The 21,479-nt window shown below is 42.6% G+C and overlaps 1 protein-coding gene across 1 annotated transcript; it reads left to right on the plus strand.

Moving 5' to 3' along the window:
* Positions 1-3,451: 3,451 nt before the first annotated feature.
* DIABLO (diablo IAP-binding mitochondrial protein) lies at positions 3,452-21,338 on the plus strand. The gene is made up of 6 exons (XM_040250746.1): positions 3,452-3,872; positions 4,725-4,851; positions 8,385-8,516; positions 11,707-11,817; positions 12,003-12,099; positions 20,441-21,338. The coding sequence occupies exons 1-6, from the start codon at positions 3,823-3,825 to the stop codon at positions 20,638-20,640; spliced, it is 717 nt and encodes a 238-aa protein (XP_040106680.1). The 5' UTR covers positions 3,452-3,822; the 3' UTR covers positions 20,641-21,338.
* Positions 21,339-21,479: the final 141 nt, after the last annotated feature.

Below are 21,479 nucleotides of genomic sequence, written 5' to 3' on the forward strand. Positions count from 1 at the left end.
TGGTTAAAGGAGGTTTAAAACAGCGCACTTTAAAGTTTTTCTTGTAAATTGGAGTATAGCTGATTAACAATGTTGTGATAGTTTCAGGTGGATAGCAAAGGGACTCAGCCATACATGTATCCATTCTCCCCAAATCCAGGTAACAGCACATTTAACTGGGAAGGGAGATTTCCATGTGTTCAGCCACTGTAGCTCTGTTCTCACGACAAGTGGATTATAATTAATCTGACATGCAGTCTGTCCCTTGTCTTCAGTTGTACTGTTTATATTCACCAGAGCTGAACTCAAAAAACAGAAGTACTTCTGAAAAAAAAAAAAAAAACCACACCAGAACAAACAGTGCCTAAAGCAGCCAGTAAGAGGACTTGTGATAAAGATGGCAAGGCAGAGAAATAGACACCGCATAGACTATGAAAGATAAACAGAATGAATTATACTTGAGAACCTTGTATATATTTCAGTTCTATGGTTTAACAATGACATACTGTAGAAAACAGAGGATGTTTTTTGTCATCCAGCAATCAAAGACAGTACTGTAAAATTTCTCAGACTCTCTTATTTCTAAATGGATGCATGTGAACTTCAAGCTACATAATGTGTCTCAGCTTCAGTTACTCCATTGCAACATTATTTAGTTGCTAAGTCAGGTCTGACTCTTTGTGACCCTATGGACTGTAGCCCACTAAGCTCCTCTATCCATGGGCTTTTCCCAGGCAAGAATACTGAAGTGAGTGGCCATTTCCTTCTCCAGGGGTTCTTTCTGACCCAGAGATCAAACCCGCGTCCTCCGCAGTGGCAAGCAGATTCTATACTGCTGAGCCACCTGGGAAGGCCACTTTGTTGGTATAAAATACCCCAAATTGGGTGGTGACTAGAGTCTACAAAGGCTGGAACACAAAACTGCGTTAAGATATCCATATGAAGGATGTGAGAGTTAAAGGGTAACAGAATCAGGTCTATTTTAGTAGCCTTTTGCATGTTACTTTGGTGTGGGATTAGAATATAAATCTCAGCCATACTTGCCTGTGACTCGGCAGGACACAGCCCTCCAGATGACCAGGTCTCTGTGGGGAGTAATTACTCACTGGCTTCCTGCACGCAGCTTGATAATGTTCCGCTCCTGTTTTCAACCCGGCTGCAACGGGGCAATGATTTGATAATAAGAGATCCTGATCAAATTAGAGAGCCATTTGGCTTCTGGATGATGATGTTGATAAAAGGGTTGATGTCCACACTGCCTGTTTTTTTTTAAAGGTCAAAACATAGTCTTAACTACAAACTACTACAAAAAACAAGAATGGGGGGAGCAGCATAAAGTTTGTGCTTTCTTTTCCCTTCATTGTTACATCTGGGAAAGGGTCTGTTATTTATTGGCTGGAATCTTGACTGGTTCTTTTTACCTTACATTTGGCAGAGTTGAAATTGGAAGTGGGTACATTGCAAGGGTGTCTATATAATGAGTCTCTAAACTGCAACTCTGAATTAGAATCGAGCACTTGAGAGCTCTTGGTTTTCTGAGCTAGTTCACACACAAACGCTTGCAGTTGCATGTTTTAAGACAGAAATTAAAAAGCTAAAGTTTTTGCTTTAGTTGGGCAGTCATAAGTGAATGTTGTTTGTTCAGTGGTTCTTCTTGTCTGAGACTCAAGGATGGGACTGCTCTTTGTGGAAGTTTGTTAGAAAAGAATCTGGACTGTATCCCACCCACAGTGTTAGAAAAGCCAGGCAGGAGGGCCATGAAATCCCCCCTGCGTACCACTTGGTCAGTGCCTCTAAGGCAGGAGCTTTTGCAGGCAACCTCAGAGCTGTGTGGGCTGTGACTGTGACATAGGCAGAGGGTGGGCAAGCCTGCCAGCGCCCCGCCTGGTCTGGACTTGCCTGTGCGCAGCTCCGTGAGAGCTCAGGGACCACGTGGAGATTGTGATTGGTCTCTAGACCACACCTAGTTGGTGAGTGCAGCTGCTGCCTGAAAGTCCCTCAGCTCTGCCCACATCGCTGGAGCGCGCACAAGCCTGCCTTCAGACAGCAGACCGGAGAGGGACCGCAGAGCTGCCGTAGTGGAGGATCCGTGGAAACTTTGCTGAGTGAGTGAAATGGGGAGACGGGGAAGTCGGTGGCTGGCACTGAGGGGTGTTGCTGGGCAGGGCAGCAGTGGAGGTAAAGAATTGGTTTGTAGTTGTTACCATCTGATTCCATCCGAGGTGGGAGGGCTGGAACGGATGCCAAGAGCACGAATGGGCAGAGATAAGCCCAGAGTCAAACTGATACCCACCTCTTAGCACTCCTGCGATCCTGGCTGGCCAGGAGGGCAAGCATGCCTGGCCACAAAGCAGCGGTCCTCAAACTCTTGCAAATTGATACGCCTTGCAACCAGAGAAATTGCAGAAGGGCTGCATTGAGGGCCCGCTGCTTTCCCCCTACTCAAAGGGATCACTTTTCCTCTCCCAAGTAGTGCTGACAGCTGGGGCGGCAGCTTGAATGATGGCAAAAAGCAAGCTTTACTCCATCAGCCCATTAGCAACACTCACAACATTAAAAATGCATGAGGTGGATGGGAGGAGAGGGCTGGAGATGAAGACCAGTGCAGCAGTGGGAGCTGGGAACTCTCCTCTCCAGGCTTCCCTCCGAGCTCAGATCCAGATCAGGAGCCAAAGAATGAGAACGTTCAGTTTAAAAGAACTATATAATGTAAATGCAGACAGTGTCCACGTGGTTGTTACGGAGAAAATTAGCCCTTTGGGCTTCCTTAGCCTCGGAGAGGGCAATGGCACCCCACTCCAGTACTCGTGCCTGGGAAATTCCATGGATAGAGGAGCCTGGTAGGCTGCAGTCCATGGAGTCGCGAAGAGTCGGACACGACTGAGCAACTTCACTTTCACTTTTCACTTTCATGCACTGGAGAAGGAAATGGGAACCCACTCCATATTCTTGCCTGGAGAATCCCAGGAATGGGAGCTTGATGGGCTGCCATCTATGGGGTCGCATAGAGTCGGACACGACTGACGTGACTTAGCAGCAGCAGCAACAGCAGCCTTAGGAAGGTCTGTTTATACTTTTTAGAGGTCCTAGTCTAGCCCCTTGTCCACACTGCCTCTAACGGTGCCGGACTCGGTTGCGCTTGCTTAGTGTCCAGCGGAGGTTGGTCTAGACAGAGAACCGTCCTCTTGGCGTGCTCAGGGTCTCCTGGATAATACCCCCACCCCGCAGGTCCTCGGGCCTCCGGTGTAGGGCGATGCCGACCTCGTCCACCACCCACGTGCTGCAGCTACTGCGAGAGCTGCTGGCCTTCGTGCTCCTCAGCTACACGGTGCTCATCGGGGCGCTGCTGCTGGCCGGTTGGACCACCTACTTCCTGGTGCTGAAGTGACAGCGCCGCCGGCCCGGCTCCCTGCCCCTCCCACCTCCGGTCCCGCACCCGGCCCCAACCACCTGCCCTCCAGGGTGCTGCTCCGCCTCCGACCTCTGTCCTGACGGACCCGAACGGCCAGCCAACGAGAGAACTCTCCAGGGGCGAGGACCCGAGACCCTGTCCAAACACCCTTCACCACAGCCGACTCCGCCCGCCTCCCTCTAGCCCAGGGTACGGTCCGGTCCGCCCCGCCCCTCCCCAAGCGGAAGCTCCGGCGGTTAGGTGTCTGGCAACGCGGTTTCTGCCGTTATCCTCAGCCCCGCCCCTTTCCTCGTCTGCCCAATCCCGACTGCGCTCTCGGGAGGGGGCGTGGTCACGGGACTACGCCCTCTCAAGTGGCGGCCGCTCCCCGCCCCCTGCTACCGAAGTGTCATCACTTCCGGCGTGTGCTCCTGGCGTCCTGCCGCCGCGGAATGGCGGCTCTACGGAGTTGGGTTTCTCGGAGCGTATCCTCGCTTTTCAGGTACCGCTGGGGTCGTGTAGGAGGTCAAGGTCGGACGAAGAGTGGGAACGCTGAGAGCGCCTTAACCAGACTGCAGCCCCAGCGTTGCAGGCTCGCGCTTCGCTTTTCGGCCGAGCGGGTCACGGCGTCTCGCCCCTCCCGGAGGTTTGAGGACGCCCTGCCCCTACTCCGGGTCTGAGGCCTCCAGCCTCCCGGGACAAGCCCGGACTTCACGTCCCACTGACGCTTTTTTCTTTGTTCACCTGCCGAAAGAGCATTCCCCCACTTCGGGCTGTCTTTTGGGGGCGTCTCGGTGTGCCCGCGAAATGACTTCGGTTGGCCTCTTGAAGTCTTAGGGGAGAATTAAGGGGAGAGGCCTGGGCTGGCGGTGGCTTGCCCGAGGGAGTTTTCCCTGAGGGCGGAGAAGTTCCGGAAGTGTTTGGCTTCCAAGCCGGCCTGGTTCCCCTCGCAGCGCCTGCGGGCTCCACGTAGAGTCGCAGGGACGCAGTCTAGGTCGGAGGACCAGCGCTAAATCCTGCCTGCAGAAGCGTTTTTGTTTGGGCCTTGGTTTTTAAAAAGCTTTGAGACCACCACTATTTGCACGTCTACACCTGGTACCTCTTAAACTTCACCACCGTCCGCCCTCATTCCCGCGCGGGGGTAGCCAAGTAGCGATTGCCTGTTTGTGCGAGTCCAGGCCTTTCTAGTCCGCCCCGCTGCCCACTGAGTCCCGTCCTGTGAAAAGGCACCCTACGTCGTCATTTGGGTTCCAGCCTGGCCCCACTTGGAGTGTCCAGCCCCTTCACGTAAATTGAAGAAGTTCTTACAGATGGGTGGTTGTACCTTATTAAACTTATTAAACTCTGTTTCTAGGTACAGACAGTGCGTTCCGGCCGTGGCTAACTTTAAGAAGCGCTGTTTCTCGGAATTGATAAGACCATGGCACAAAACGGTGGCTGTGGGATTTGGGGTCACTCTTTGTGCAGTTCCTATTGCCCAGGTGAAGTACCATCCTGTCACTCCGTGGTTTTGGTCTTTGTGTACTGTGTCCTCTGAAGTCTCAAACAGGCGATGAAGCATCTGACAAGCTCTAATGGTTTTCACCCAGCGCTCTACCCAACCCCAGGTGATGGTATGCTGTATCAGCATTTTTTCATAGCTGAGCAGATATATTAATATCCTCATTTTGATGGTCTCATTTGGTAGAAATTGGTTTGTCAAGTTGGTCAAATTGTATAAAGAGGGAAGAAAGAAAAGAATGTATTACAGAACAATAATCTTTTCGTTTAACAAAACTTTATGGGGCAACTTTTTTGTGTCATACACAAGAGACTAAGACTAAATCAAGATTTCTGCTTTTGTAAATCTCACATTCTGGAGAGGAGGAGGAAGAAAAAGTGGAATGAGAGAAAAACAGATGAGCTCACAGATAGTGGAAGGTCAAAATGTACTTCGACGTTTGTACTTTGTGGGCCATTGTAAGCATTGGAATTTATTATGATAAGCCACAGGTTTTAACATAAAATTATTGTGTTCTGACATAAATTTTTTTTAAATTTATATTTAATTGTAGGATAGTTGCTTTACACTGTTGTGTTGGATTCTGCCATACAACAGTGTGAATCAGCTATAAGTATACGTATATACTTTCCTTCTTCAGCCTCCCTCCCACCCCTGACATAAGTTTTTAAAGGTTGTTGTGTGGAACTAAAAAGACCAGTTGGGGTCCAGGTATGAGATGATCATGGGCCTGAATCAGGTGGGGAGAAGTGGGCTGACGGTCAGCAGGTGTTGCTGTTGGGTTAGATGTGAAGTATATAACTTAATTTCCAGTGGTTTTAAAAGGCCTCAGCAACTGAAAGAATGGTGTTGTCAGATACTGGGATGGAGAGGAGTGGGTTTTGAGAGGAGGAAATTTAAGAGTTCGGTTTTGGAAATGATGTCTAGGTGGAGCTGTCAACTAGACAGCTGATGGGGAAGGGATATCTTATTTTAAAACCATTGGTTATATACTTTATCAGGAAGAACTAAATAGGAAACCAGCAAACATTTTGGCAGAATGTACTTGATACTTAAATGTGTGTTTAATCATGACAGCAAGATTAATTCCCTTTTTCACAAGTATTTTCAGCATCTTCTGAGGCTCTGTCATGAGCTCTTTCCTTTCTGTGCCGTACTCGGCCCTCGTCTCTGCAGACTGATGAATCTTTAACCTAAAAATGCTTACTTGGACACCAAGTCATTTTCAGTCATAATTAGGACAGCCTTTTCTTTCTTCCTCCAAAAGATCTTTTTATTTGTCCTTTCTAGTTATATTGTTCTTAAGCCCTAGTTACCTCACTCAGTTCTGGGTCAGATGCCAGGAACCTTTGGTTGACAGGAGCCTCCACTCACTCTCCTCCTGCAGGAGTAGCGTTGCCACTTCCATTCTTCAGAGCCTACAGTGGCTCTCCATTCTGTGTCACAAAACTAAAATCCAGAGAACTTCCTCACAGTTCAGCAGCCAGGCTAGATCCCAGAATATCCCCTGGTTGCATCGTATGTACTCTCCTCCTTGTTTCATCTATCCCAGGATACCTGTCCATTCTAATCCTGCTTGTCTTCAGACACAAATCCCACCCCTGTGTTTTTTTTTTTTTTTTTTTAATGTATGTATTCATTTTGGCTGTGATGGTCTTCCTTGCTGCGCTCAGGGTTTCTCTAGTTTCGGTGAGCAGGGACTCCTCTCTAGTTGTATGTAGGCTTCTCCCTGCCGTGGCTTCTCATGGAGCACAGGCTCAGTAGTTGTGACACAGGGGCTTAGTTGCCTCACAGGCATGTGGAATCTTCCCCAACCAGAGACTGAACTTGAGTCCCTTCCATTGGCCAGCTGACTCTTAACCACTGGACCACAAGGGAACTCCCCCACCTCTTTTTAAAGCCTTCCTAGTTACTTGCCAGCAATGATCTCCCTTTTCTGACCACTTATGTTGTATATTTTGATATTTGGTGATAATCCATTTGACTCTGAGTCAGCAGAATACAAAGGAAACTTTGGAATGAGGAGGTTTGGTTTGGAAAGAGTTACATAACCATTCTGAGCTTCCATTTTCTCATCTTAAAAGAAGACATAATAATACCTGGACTGTTGCGAGGGACAAGTAAATAAGCACTGTAAAATGGAAGGCATTTGATGAAGCCAAAAATAAATGGGCTTTTCTGATGGCTCAACAGGTAAAGAATTGCCTGCAATGCAGGAGACATAGGAGAACCGGGGTTTGATCCCTGGGTTGGGAAGGTCCCCTGGAGGAGGAAATGGCAACACACTCTAGTCTTCTTGCCTAGGAAATCCCGTGGACAGGAGAGTCTGGTGGGCTACAGTCCATGGGGTTGCAAAGAGTCAAGACACAACTGAGCATGGTATAAATGGAGGGTATTATGAAGACTTAACTTACCAGAATAAGACAAAATTAGCTTTTCATGAGCAGAGGCGATATCATTGTTTGCTCTCTAGCTCCTCAGCACAGGGTACAGAATAAATTCTTATTTATTTGATCGAATGAAAAGTGTGATAAATATAATTCATGATTTATTCATATATCTTTTTTTTGGCTGCACCAGGTCTTAGTTACAGCACATGAGATCTTTGATCTTTATGGTGGCATTTGAACTCTTAGTTGCCACATGTCGGATCTAATTCCTGGATCAGGGATCAAACCCAGGCCCCCTCCATGTGTTTATGCTCTAAATAGCAAAAATGAGATAACAGATGATAGAGGGATTGGTTTGTTAGTTCTGATACAATAAGTCCTCTGCTGAGGAAGGAAAAGGGGAGAGTCATCACAGTTTCCAGTATTTAATCAAGGTGGTCACAGCCCCCTTAACTCATGAGCTGGTTATACTGGTTTTTGTTTTTTTCAAATACAACAGCTGAGGTCAGAGGAAAGAGTCTTCCTGCTCCCCCCAACCAAGACTGTACAGCTCAATCAAGAGGGATTCGTCCTCTCCACCAGCCATTTACTTTCTTATGCTTAGCTTAACTCCTTATCAACTCTGTGAAACCTTTTCTAAACTATTCTCATTTAACATAGATGTGATTGCTCCCTTATGTGCACCCCTCCAGACTTCTTCCATAGCACCCATGGTACTTGATTGTATTAATTTTGTAGTTCACTCTTAGCTCCAGCTCCTCCTCCTCCATCTTTAAGATTCTCATCCAGTCTTTAAGATTCTTATCTTTATATCCCAAGCGTCTAGCACTGTGGTAATGAAGAATCATAACTTTGTGAATTTTGTGATTATAAGTACTAGTCTTTTATAAAAAGGAATACTTAGCTCTTCAGAGCAGAGAATGACAAATTTAAAAAGTAGGTGGAAAGCATACTGAAGAATCATTTTCATATGTTGTCTTTAATAGCACAAATAAAGCTTTAAAAGAAAAAGTTAACACAGAAGCAGCAGAGTGTAGTTGCAGTGTGGGAATTACATTTTTCCCTTGACTGTGATCTGAGCTTGAGTTTTAGGTTAAAAGTTAAAAATGTTTGTGTCTTTCAGAAACCGGAGCCTCATTCTCTTAGTAACGATACATTAATGAGGAGGGCTGTGTCTTTGGTAACAGATAGCACCTCTACCTTTCTCTCTCAGACCACATATGCATTGATTGAAGCAATCACTGAATATACTAAGGTAAGTGTCTCCTCGTTAAGTCTTGATCATCTAAATCCATCGTTAGCAAACTGGCTCACAGATCAAATCCAGTCTTGCCTGTGTTTGTAGTTTGACTGGAACGTGGCCAGGTTCATTTGTGTTTGTGTTGTCTGTGACAGCTTTCATGAGTTGAATAGTTGCAAACAGACCACTCTCTGGCCCTTGACCAAAAAAAGTTGCTTTGCAAATCAGTTTACCTGTACCATTTTTCTAGATTGCACATATAAGCAATATTAGGTGATTTTTTTTTCTCCTTCTGACTTACTTCATTCTGTGTGACACCCTCTAGATCCAACCATATTCCTGCAAATGGTAGTATTTCATTCCTTTTTATGACTGAATAATATTCTGTTGTATATATGCACCACATCGTTTTAATCTATTTCTCTGTTGATGGACATTTAGATTGCTTCCATGTCCTGGCTGTTGTAAATAGTGCTGCAGTGAACATTGAGGTATATGCCTTCTTTTAAATTATGGTTTTCTCTGGATATATGCCTAAGAGTGGGATTGTTGGGTCATATGGTAGTTCTATTTTTAGTTTTTTAAGGAACCTCCGTATTGGTCTCCATAGTGGTTGTACCAGTTTACATTCCCACCATCAGTGTAGGAGGATCCCCTTTTCTCCACACCCTCTCCAGAGTTTGTTTATAGATTTTTTAAATGCTGGCCATTCTGACAGTGTGAGGTGATACCTCATTGTAGTTTGCATTTCTGTAGTTAGTAATGTTGAGCATCTTTCCATGTGCTTTTTGGCCATCTGTATGTCTTTTTGGGAGAAATGTCTATTTAGGTCTGTTATCCATTTTTTGATTGGTTGTTGTTTTTTTTTATATCAAGCTGCATGAGCCATTTGTATACTTTGGAGATTAATCTCTTGTCAGTTGCTTCATTTGCACATATTTTCTCCATGCTGAGGGTTGTCTTTTAGTTTTGTTTATGGTTTCTTTGCTGTGCAAAGACCCTATTTGTTTATTTTCATTACTCTAGGCAGTGGATCGAAAAAGATCTTGCTGTGATGTATGTCAAAGACTGTTCTGCCTATATTTTCCTCTGGGCAATTTATAATATTTGGCTTTACATTTAGGTCTTTAATCCATTTTATTTTTTGTGAATGGTGTTAGGGAGTGTTCTCATTCTTTTGTATGAAGCTGTCCTATTTTCCCAGCACCAGTTATTAAAGAGACTGTGTTTGTTCCATTGTATATTCTTGTTTTCTTTGTCATAGATTAGGTGGTCATAGTTTTGTGAGTTTCTCTCTGAACTTTCTAATCCTGTTCCATTATCTATATTTCTGTACCATATTATTTTGATTACTCTAACTCTGTAGTACAGTCTGAGGTCAGGGAGCCTGGTTCCTCCAGCCCCATTCTTGTTTCTCAAGATTGCTTTCACTATTTGGGGTTTTTTGGTGTTTCCATATAAAATGTAAAATTTTTGTTCTGATTCTGTGAAAATGCCCTTGGCAATTTGATGAGGATTGCACTGAATCTGTAGGTCGCTTTGGATAGTGTGGTCATTTCCACAATACTGATTTTTCCAATCCAGGAACATGATGTATATCTCTTATCTGTTCGTGTCATCTTTGATTTCTTTCGTCAGTGTCTTATATTTTCTGAGTACAGCTCTTTTGCCTTCTTAGGTTTATTGGCAGGTATTTTATTCTTTTTGTTGCAGTGCTAAATGAGATTGTTTCCTTAAATCTTTCTGATATTTTGTTGTTAGTGTATAGGAATGCAAGGGATTTCTGTGTATTAGTTTTGTATCCTGCAACTTTACCAAATTTATGGATGAGCTCTGATAGTTTTCTGGTAGCACCTTTAGGATTTTCTATGTATAGTATCATGTTATCTGCAAACAGTGACAGTTTTACTTCTTTTCCAATTTGGATTCCTCTTCTTTTTCTTCTCTGATAGCTGTGACTAGGACTTCTAAAACTATGTTGAGTAAATGTGATGAGAATGGACATCCTTATCTTGTTCCTGATCTCAGAGGAAATGCTTTCAGCTTTTCATCGAGTATGATATTAGCTGTAGCTTTGTCATATAGGGCCTTTATTACTTTTTATTTATTCATTTTAGTTTTATTGAAGTATAGTTGATTTAGTGTTAATTACTGCTATATAGCAAAGTGATTTAGTTTATGTATATATACATACATATACACATGTAATATGAATTTAGTTCCCTGTGCTATATAGTAGCACTCTGTTGTTTATCCGTTCTCTATATAATGGTTTGCTTCTGCTAATCCCAAGCTCCCAATCCATCCCTCACCCACCCACCCTCTCCCACCCACCTTCTCCCCATTGGCAACCACAAGTCTGTTCTCCATATCTGTGAGTCTGTTTCTTTTTGTAAATAAGTTAATTTGTATCATTTTTTTTTAGACTCCACATATATGTGATATATGTCTTTCTCTTTCTGGGTTATTTCACTTAGTATGATCATCCATGTTACTGCAGATGGCATTATTCCATTCTTTTTGGTGGCTGAGTAATATCTCATTGTATATCCACATCCTCATTATCCATTGATCTGTCAGTGGACATTTAGGTTGCTTCCATACGTTGGCTACTGTAAATAGGGCTGCTGTAGACATAGGGGTGCATATATCTTTTAAAATTAGTTTTGCTGATCCTCATTTAATGTAGGTTCCCTGCAGATGGGACACTTACCGCAGGGAAAGGGCTGTGGTTGGCCTCACTGTCCAGGAACCCTTTTTAAAAGAAAAACCTTAAATATAGCAGCTCAGTATATGAGACAGGGGGAGCACCACGTTGATCTGGTTCAGTTGGGGTTACCAGCAACACCAGGGGCTTCTGGGTGAGGATAGTTTGAAAGCCACTGATCTAATAGAGTATATGGATATCAGAATCATTTAAAGTAATATATATATGTTTCTTTACCTTCATTTTCCAACAGCTTTATTCTCAGCCTTCTGAGTTTTCCATCTGCATTTTGTTCTCTTTGTCTGAATTGCTAACAAGATTTTAAACCACAGAAGTTAACAAGAGATGTTGATGTCCTAAGATAACACCTTTATTTCATACAGTGGTGAGGTTCAATGAGAACAGCCAGTTTGCAGCAATGGGACTTCCATCACATTGAGATGTAAGTCTTACCCTACTACACCTCACTTATTTTACTAATTTCTTCTGTATTTGTAGGCTGTTTATACCTTAATTTCTCTGTACCGGCAATACACAAGTTTACTTGGGAAAATGAATTCACAGGAGGAAGATGCCGTGTGGCAGGTGATCATAGGAGCCAGAGTTGAGGTAAGCAAAGAGTTACTTGGATTTTTCTGTTAGTGCTCCTGCCTCATTGTGGTATCTAAATTATTAAATGAAGGTGTTTTACCAATAACTGTTCTCTCAAACTGCTTTTGAACTGAAGTCCATTTAAATGTGCTTAATACTAATGAAGAGTCATGTTGTCTGAAGTGCTTTTGTTTAATTTATAGATGACTTCAAAACAACAAGAGTACCTGAAGCTGGAAACCACCTGGATGACTGCAGTTAGTCTTTCAGAGATGGCAGCAGAAGCTGCCTACCAAACGGGTAGGTTAAAGTTTTTACTGTAGAGGTGCTGTTGGAGTTTTCATCCAGCCAAAAAACGAGGGATACTGTAGCTCTTACTTTGTGAGAAAATGTTCCCGTTTCCAGCATATTAATCAATATTGTTTTCATTTACACAAAGAAAAAATTAATGCCCCTGTAGACCAGACCAGTAGAAGCTAGATGGTATCTAGAAAATGAAAAATAATAAAACTGTCAGTTAGAAATTTTGATTACTTCCAAATAGTTAAGGATTTTACTTTTTAGTAACCCAGATAATCTGTGAATATTATCTGTATCTCAGGCTTTGTGGTAAACATTTTATAGATATTTTAATCCCTGCAGTTCTTTTAAAGTAGGAGTTATTATTATCATTCCCACTTTACAGATGAAGAAACTGGCAGATAGAGGGGGTTAAATAATTCACCGAGCATGCTGTGGTACCCAGTAAGTAATCAGCCAAACTGGGATTCAGCAAGTTAGGTCAAATCCTAAACCCTTTGTCCCTGGTAGCCAAGGCGTCATCCTCTCTACCTTAGAGCCTCCCAGTATAGAATGGTGCCCCATTCACCAGGGGTTTTTTAACCATTACTATCCATCCAGTGGGCTTGAGGTTGAATGATTTTCTAATGTATTTTGAGGGAGATCCTCATTTAACATGTTACCTGAATGGTCCCAAACTATGTCAACATAAAAATTCTTAAGAAACTGGTTTGTTAAAATGTTTTTGTTTTCTGAAATCTTAAAGATGTAAAAGATGTTTTAAGTAAATACAGAAGGAATTCTTAGTTAACTAATGCCCAAGGAATCAAGGGATTCTGCAAACAGGACTGGAATGAAGAACAAAACAACAGAAGCATGAAATAGCATTCATGGCACACCAAAGATGGGAGCAGGGTCCCCAGGTACAGTGAAGAGGGAGCCTTGCTGAGAACATCACCAGGCAGCCTTTACCACTCACTAGGCCAGCTTAAGATCTAGCAGGAACAAAGAGGGAAGGTAAACTACAAGCATTATCTAAGAAAGGTTAACCAGTTGCATGTACTTTCTGGAAAAAGTGTTTTAAAAAAAAATTAGAAGCACCTGAGATACAAAAATAATGAACAGAATTTAGTACAACTTGTCAGAAGCTCTGAATGTTAAATTTTTAAGTAATCAAATCAGTTTGGGAAAGCAGTGAAAGCATGCTAAGCTTCATTGTTTGAGAAGGGAAACATTGGCTTAACATTAGACATTGTTAAACACTTCAAGAAGAAGTGTTGAGGGAAGGGACAAAGAAAACTTAATAAATTCAGTTAAGGCTAAAGGTTAAAGAAATAAAGCCTGTTAATTAGAAAATGCAAAGTAAAGGAACACATTCAACAATCAGTAATCACCATAAGGAATAAATTTACTTATTAAATGATACTTCATATTAAAAAATTCTAGCTAAAACTGTTTACAGAGGCACATCTAAAATAACACATAGGAAGATTAGGTATTTTAAGAAGATAAATTGAATTATCAGAAAGCTGAGCAAAAAGGTGACAGAGCAGTGTTAGAAGAGGAATTCAAGACAGAAAACATTAAAAGGGACAGAAGTTTATCAAGACATCACTCTTGAAATGTGTGCCTAATAACGCAAAATCTGATAGATTTACAAGGAGAAATTGAGCTTTACACATATCTCAGGCTCACAGATCAAAACGTAAAAAAAGCGATTAGGTGTTGGAACAGGATGATTTTTTTTTAAAGCCTAACCACATAGATATACTGAATACAGAATGTTGCCTCCCCCCCAAAAAAACCTCTTCAAATACAAATAGTATGTAAACATGTACAAAAATTGATTTTTATGCCAAGTGACAAAGACTCAGAAAATTACTTGACATCCCCTTCCTCACCAAAAATAAAAATGGAAATTTAACTTGCAGAACTCAAATACAAAAAAAAAACACAAACACCTGATTTAAAAATGGACAGAAGACCTGAACAGTTTTCCAGAGACATAGATGGCCCACAGGTGCATGAAATGACACAATGTCGCTAAGCATCAGAGAAATGCAGATCAAAGCCACGATGAAACATCACCTCACACCTGTCAGCATGGCTGGCATCAGAAAGGATCATAAGTGAGAAATGTTGGTAAGAATGTGGGGAAAAGGGAACCCTAGTACACTGTTGGTGATGATACAGAATGGTGTAGCCAACTGTGGTAAACAGTATTGTGGTTCCTCAAAAATAAACCTACACACCTATGGTCAACTAATCTATGACAAAGGAGGCAAGAATATACAGGGGAGAAAAGACAGTCTCTTCAAGAAGTGATGCTGGGAAGAGGACATCTACAAGTAAATGAATGAAATTAGAACAATCCGTAATACCATACTCAAAAATAACATCAAAATGGATTTAAAGACCTAAATGTAAGGCTGGATATGATAAAACTCTTAGAGGAAAACACAGAACACACTCTGACATTAATTGCAACAATGTCTTTTTTGATCCACCTCCTAGAATAATGAAAATAAAAACAAATGGGACCTAATTAGACATAAAAGCTTTTGCATAGCAAAGGAACTCATAAACAAAAAGAAAATCCTCAGTGTGGGAGAAGATATTTGCAAATGAAGCAACCCACAAAGGATTAATCTCCAAAATATACAAACAGCTCATACAATGCAACAACAAAAAAACCCAATCAAAAAATGGGCAGAACAGTCAAGTAGATATTTCTCCAAAGAAGAAATACATATGGCCAATAACACATGAAAAGATGCTCAGCTTCACTAATTAGAGAAATACAAATCAAAACTGTAATGAGATGTCACTTCATACCGGCCATCATCAAAAAATTACAAACAATAAATGCTGAAAGGGTAAAGGGAACCCTCCTACACTGTTGGTGGGAATGAAAAATTGGTACAACCACTATGGAGAATAGTATGGCGGTTCCTTAAAAAACTAAAAATAGGACTACCATATGATCCAGCAGTCCCACTCTTGGGTATATATCTGGAGAAAACCATAATTCAAAAAAATACAGGCACACTAATATTGACTACAGCACCACTTACAATAGGTTAAGACATGGAAGCAACCAAACTATCCGTCGAGTGGATAAAGATGTGGTGCATACTGGGCTTCCCTGCTGGCTCAGTGGCAGAGAATCTGCTCGCCAGTTCAGGACACGTAGGTTTGTGCCCTGCTCTAGGAAGATCCACATGTCAAGGAGCAACTCAGCCTGTGCTCAAGCTTGGGAACTGCAACCTGGAGCCCACATGCCCTAGAGCCCGTGCGCCCCAATAGGAGCAGCTACGGCAGTGAGAAAGAAGTGGCACATCTATACAGTGGAGTATAACTCAGCCGTAATAAAGAATGAAGTCATCCCGCCTCAGCATGGATGGACCTAGAGAGTCGCACTTAGCAAAGTCAGAGAAAGCAGTATACGACATCGCTCATACATGGAACCAAAAAAAGGCGAAGTAACTTACTTACAAAACAGAAATAGAGTCACAAACATAGAAAACGAACATGGTTTCCAGAGGAAAAGGTTGAGGGTAGGAATAAATTGGAAGCTTAGGACTGACACATAGATACTACTATATATAAAATGGGTAACAAATAAGGGCCTACTGTATAGAACAAGGAACTCAGCAGTCTGTAGTGACCTATATGGGAAAAGAATCTAAAGAAGAGTAGATAGATATACATGTATAGCTGATTCACTTTATTGTACACCTGAAACACAGCATTGTAAATCAACTACTCAAAACGTGTTTTTAAAAGAATTGTAAAAATTAATAATAAAACTGAAAACTGAGAATTCTGTGGGTGCCCAGTGGTTAGGACTCCACGTTTTCACTGCCGAGGGCACAGGTTCAGTCCCTGGTGAGGGAACTAAAATCCCACAATCTTTTTTTTCTTTTTGCTGTGTGAGCACAGCCAAAACCAACCCACCACTGCTATATGGCCCAGCAAGTCCTTTCTGTGCTGTGTGCGTGTCTGTTAAGCTGCTTCAGTCGCGTCACACTCCATGCAGCCCCATGGACTGTAGCCTGCCAGGCTCCTCTGTCCCTGAGGGTTCTCCAGGCGAGAATACTGGCATGGGCTGCCATTTCCTCCTCTAGGGGATCTTCCCAACCCAGGGACCAAATCCGTTTCTCTCACATCCCCTGCCTTGGCAGGCGGATTCTTAGGGAAGCCCTAGTTACTTTCTGCTCCTGGGTATGTATCTGAAGAAATCTAAACTGTGAATTTGAAAAGATGCATGCACTCCTGTGTTCATAGCATTATTCACAATAGCCAGGATTTGGGAAGCACCGTAAGTGTCCATCAGCAGGCGAATTGATAAAGATGTGGTGTGTGTGTATACTGCTCTGCCACAAAAGAATGGAATTTTGCCATTTGCAACAGTATGGATGTACTTGCAGGGTTTAGGCTTAGTAAAATGTCAGACACTGACAAGTACTGTATGTCACTTATGTGTGGAATCTAGAAAATAAAACTAGTGAATAAAACAAAATAGACTCAGAGGTACAGAGGACAAACTAGTGGTGACCGATGGGGAGAGGGAGCAGGGTGAAGAGGTAGTGTATAAACTAAACCACAGAGATGCACAGCACGGGAAATAGAGCTGTAGATCATGTGTATAGCTAAGTGGATTAGAACCTTTAAAAGTTGTGAATAGTTAGGTTGTACACCTAAAACTTCCATACTGTTGTAAATCAGCTATACCTCAATAAAGAAAAATGGAAATTTGAAAGTACTCAGAACTATCATGACAAGTCTCATTAATAGCAGAGACCTAGAATGTTGTAGACAAAGTAGCTCTTAAATAGAAATGGACCCCTTATTTAAAGATGCATGTCATAAATACAAAGCACAGCAACCATAAATGACAGGTAATGTTCCCTGTACCAAGAGGTATTGAAAATAAACTTTTAGCCCAGTAAGTTAGGAAAAGCAAATAAATTCAGACAGTGCCGAATAAAAGGTATAAGAAGACTAAAAAGAAATAGTCGAAAAGGCAAAAAACCCAGTTCCTTGTAAAGAATAAGGAAAATAAGGTTTGGTAAGTATAACTTTGAGAGTGCAGAAGTAACATCAGAAAGAGCTATTATAGTTTATCTATTTTTGGCTGCACTGGGTCTTTGGTGCAGTCTTTGGCGCTCAAGATCTCATTGTGGTGGCTTCTGTTGCAGAGCACGGGTTCTAGAGCACAGACAGGCTCAGTGGCTGTACGTAGCACTCAGTAGCACACAGGCTTAGTCGCCCCTCAGCATGTGGAATCTTCCCGACCAAGGATCAAACCTATGTCCCCTGCTTTGGCAAGTGGATTCTTAACCACTGGACCACCAGGGAAGCCCAGAAAGAGCTATTAGGGGATTTTTTCTAATCACAAGAGAATATTATGATATTTATGTAAATCCTAAGTTGGCCCAGGAAGAATCAAAGCAAGAGGAGCAGCCACAAAAGTTGAAACAATATTCATAAAAAATCTGTGCCCCCAAGTTAGACACTAAGTCCACGCAGTTTTGTGAGAGAGTTTTATCAAATCTTCAAGAAACATAAATCCTGTGTTATAGAAAGTGTACCAGAAAATGACGACAAGCCTCCCAACTATTATAACGGTCTAAAGCCACCATGGGCTTCCATGGTATAAAGAATACGCTTGCCAGTGCAGGAGACATGGGTTTGATCCCTGGGTTGGGAAGATCCCCTGGAGAAGGAAATAGCAACCCACTGGTGTGAGGTGGTACCTCATTATAGTTTTGATTTACATTTCTCTAATAATTATGTGATGTTGAGCATCGATATTCTTGCCTGAGAAATCCTGTGGACAGAGGAGCCTGGTGGGCTGCAGTCCGTGGGGCTGCAAAGTCAGCCACAACGTAGTTACTAAACCACCACCAAAGCCACCACAGGCCTGAACCCAAACTGGACTAGACCAGCACTAGAACAGAACCCCTGCAGCTCAGTGTCACTGTGGGTAGATAGAAGTAGCCATATACCTTCAAAATACAATTTCAATTCAACACTGGGAAAAAACCCTATCAAGAGAACATAGGCAAAACATTCTCTGATATAAATCATACCGGTGTTTTCTTAGATCAGCCTCCCAAGGCAATACAAATAAAAACAAAAGTAAATAAATGGGACATAGTCCAACTTACAAGCTTTTGAACAACAAAGGAAGCAAACAAAAAAGACAGCCTACAGAATGGTAGCAAATAATTGCAAACAATGTGAACCGACAAGACTTAATTTCCAAAATATACAAACAGCTCATACAGTGCAACAACAGCAACAAAAAGAAAACCCAATCAGAAAATGGGCAAAACATGTAAGATATTTCTCCAAAGGAATACATATGGCCAATAGGCACATGAAAAGATGCTCAACATCACTAATTATTAGAGAAATGTAAATCAGAACTATAATGAGGTACCACCTCACACCAGTCAGAATGGCCATCATTTAAAAAGTCTACAAATAACAAATGCTGGAGGGGGTGTGGAGAAAAGGGAGCCCTCATATACTATTGGTAGGAATTTAAGTTGGTGGAGCTGCTATAGTACACAATGAAGACTACTCAGAAAAGTAAGAACTACCATATGGTGGAGCAACCCCACTCCTGGGCGTGTACCCAGACACAATTATAATTCAAAAAGATATGTGCAACCCTATATTCATAGAAACACTATTTACAATAGCTGAAACATGGAAACAACCTAAATATCCATCAGCAGATGAATGGAGAAAGAAGATGAGGGTACACAATAGAATACTACTCAGCCATAAAAAAAGGAAAGAATGCCATTTGCAGCAACCTGGATGCAGCTCGAGATTATCACACTAAGTAAGAAGGAGAAACGCACACACTGTGTCACTTACCTGTGGACCATGAAACACGACACAGATGACCCGTCTATGAAACAAGCATGGACACAGAGCAGACTGGTGGTTGCTGAGAGGTTGGGGGAGGGGTGGACTGGGAGGCCGGGACTAGCAGATGTGAGCTTTTATATATAGAATGGGTAAACAGCAAAGTCCTGCTGTATTACATAGAGAACTATATTCAGTATCCTGTGATAAACATAATGGAAAAGAATATTTGCAAAAAGAATATATGTATTACTGAATCATGTTGCTGTGCAGCAGTAATTAAGACATTGTAAATCAACTATACTTCAATAAAAATAAATTTTAAAAGATCTTATGGACATACAGTGAAAAACTATTTAATACCTATCAATATTTAATTCACTACTTAAGGTTATCTACAGTAGATTGAAGGAGAAAAGACACCTCTGTAGTATCAATGTATGTCCCAAGAAGCTTCAGTAAAATGTAGTGTCCATTTGTGATTTAAATCTAAATTAAGTACAATTATAGTTTTCCTAACAAGATAAAGTAGCTGTACATCATAGTGAAATATGAGAAACATTTCCATCAATGTCAGAAATAAGGGTGCCTGCTGTTCTCCACTACCTTTCAACATTGTACTAAAGGCTCTCTTTAGTGCAGGAAGCTAGAAGAGAACTGCTCGAGTGTTCTGTAGATGCATTAAATATGCACATCTATATGGGCTTCCCTGGGGGCTCAGCTGGTAAGGAATCCACCTGCAATGCGGGAGACCTGGATTCTATCCCTGAGTTGGGAAGATCCCCTGGAGAAGGGAACGGCTACCCACTCTAGTATTCTGGCCTGGAGAATCCCATGGACTGTAGTTCATGTGGTCACAGAGAGTCACACACAACTGAGTGACTTTCACTTTCATATGATGAAATACACTAGCCACAGGTATCAATAAAATGATATCATTCAAAAATAAAACTGCAAAATATGTTCAGTAAATACCGTTTGTGCCATTATGTCAATTTAGAGTCAATTTTTTCCTGAGTATTCCATGTGAATACAGTAAATTGGCCTTAGTAGTTCATAAATTGAATAGCAGCCCATCTAGTATTAATTAGTAGATGAAATGTTACTTTACAGTAACATTTTAAAGGATGAGAAAGATGCTCTTTAAACTTCCAAAAGATAGAGCTTTGACAATTTTGTGAGTGATCTCTTCACTGTCAAGTAGAAATGTATTACTTGAATGTAGTTTAAAAAATTAAGATCTTAAAACGCCTATACTAAGCTCTGCAGCTATAAAGATGATTGTGGGAATTGCATTTGATAATTATGACAACTGCTGATAGCTGGAGGAAAATGCCAGGGTTTTGACGAGAGGAAAACAGACCTGTATATGGAGGTAGAAGGTTCTCTACTCTGCGAGGAGGGCTCAGGTACAACCACCAAGAGCCCCCAGGCTTTCCTTATGTCCACTCAGTATAAATGGCCCATCTTCCGGCAGGCGCGGACCAGGCCTCTATAACGGCCAGGAGTCACATCCAGCTGGTGAAATCGCAGGTGCAGGAGGTACGCCAGCTTTCCCAGAAGGCAGAAACCAAGTTGGCAGAAGCACAGACAGAAGAACTCCGACAGAAAACCCAGGAGGACGGGAACGAGAGGGCCGAGCCGGAGGAGCAGGAGGCCTACCTGCGTGAGGATTGACACTGCTGCCCGCTCAGCCTGCAGAAGGCAGGGCAGACGCCACCTGGCCCCGGCTTAGCACAGCTTCCTCTGCACAGAGGCAGTGGCAGGGCCTGCCCGGGCCCATCAGGCCAGAGGTCGTTGGGAGCTGTGAGTGCCTGACCCCTGTCCCCACCGTCTCAGGCTTGTACTGGACCTGGCTCTTAGCCCATGGCCACTGCACCCTATTTAACATTTCACCCCACTCAGCAGGGTTGCCCTCTCACCCACCCATGGATCTTTTTACCTCTCACCCAGAGCATTTCACCAACCTGGCCAGAGAGAGGGGGGCCTTCTCTGTCATGTCCACAAGTTGAGTAGCTCTTTAACCTGAGTTTTCCCATCTTATTTACATTTTCTAATATGATTCAGTATTTGCTCCCTCCATAGGGGCATGAGTTTGGGGGGGAAGGGGAGACTGTCCTGTTTATAAGATTTGTGTTGAGTGTTTCTAATGCCTTCTGTGACCTGGCCCCAGTGCCCTGTAAGGATATCTCAGGCAAAGGAGCCAAAAGTCCATTGTTCTTAAGGGACTGAATATGGAGTGTTTACCTGGTGCTCACAACAGGACTTACTCCAACACATGCTTCTCATTTCCTTTTTTGCTTGGAGTTTCTCTATTGTATCTGAAGGAAGATAATTTTTTTTTGCATTTAAAAAAGAAAATGTTTCTGTGTGTCTTCTGGAGTCCTGTGCAGTGGCCCTCCTTTGCCCGCCGCCCCCCCTCCCCCGCTGACTAGGAGAGCCCTAAGGGCTCCAGGAGTGCCCTGGCACCTCATGGAGTTCTGGCAGCATTTGCCATGCTTTGCCCATTTAACACA

Source organism: Oryx dammah, unplaced genomic scaffold, assembly GCF_014754425.2.
Source record: "Oryx dammah isolate SB20612 unplaced genomic scaffold, SCBI_Odam_1.1 HiC_scaffold_12, whole genome shotgun sequence".
Taxonomy (NCBI): domain Eukaryota; kingdom Metazoa; phylum Chordata; class Mammalia; order Artiodactyla; family Bovidae; genus Oryx; species Oryx dammah.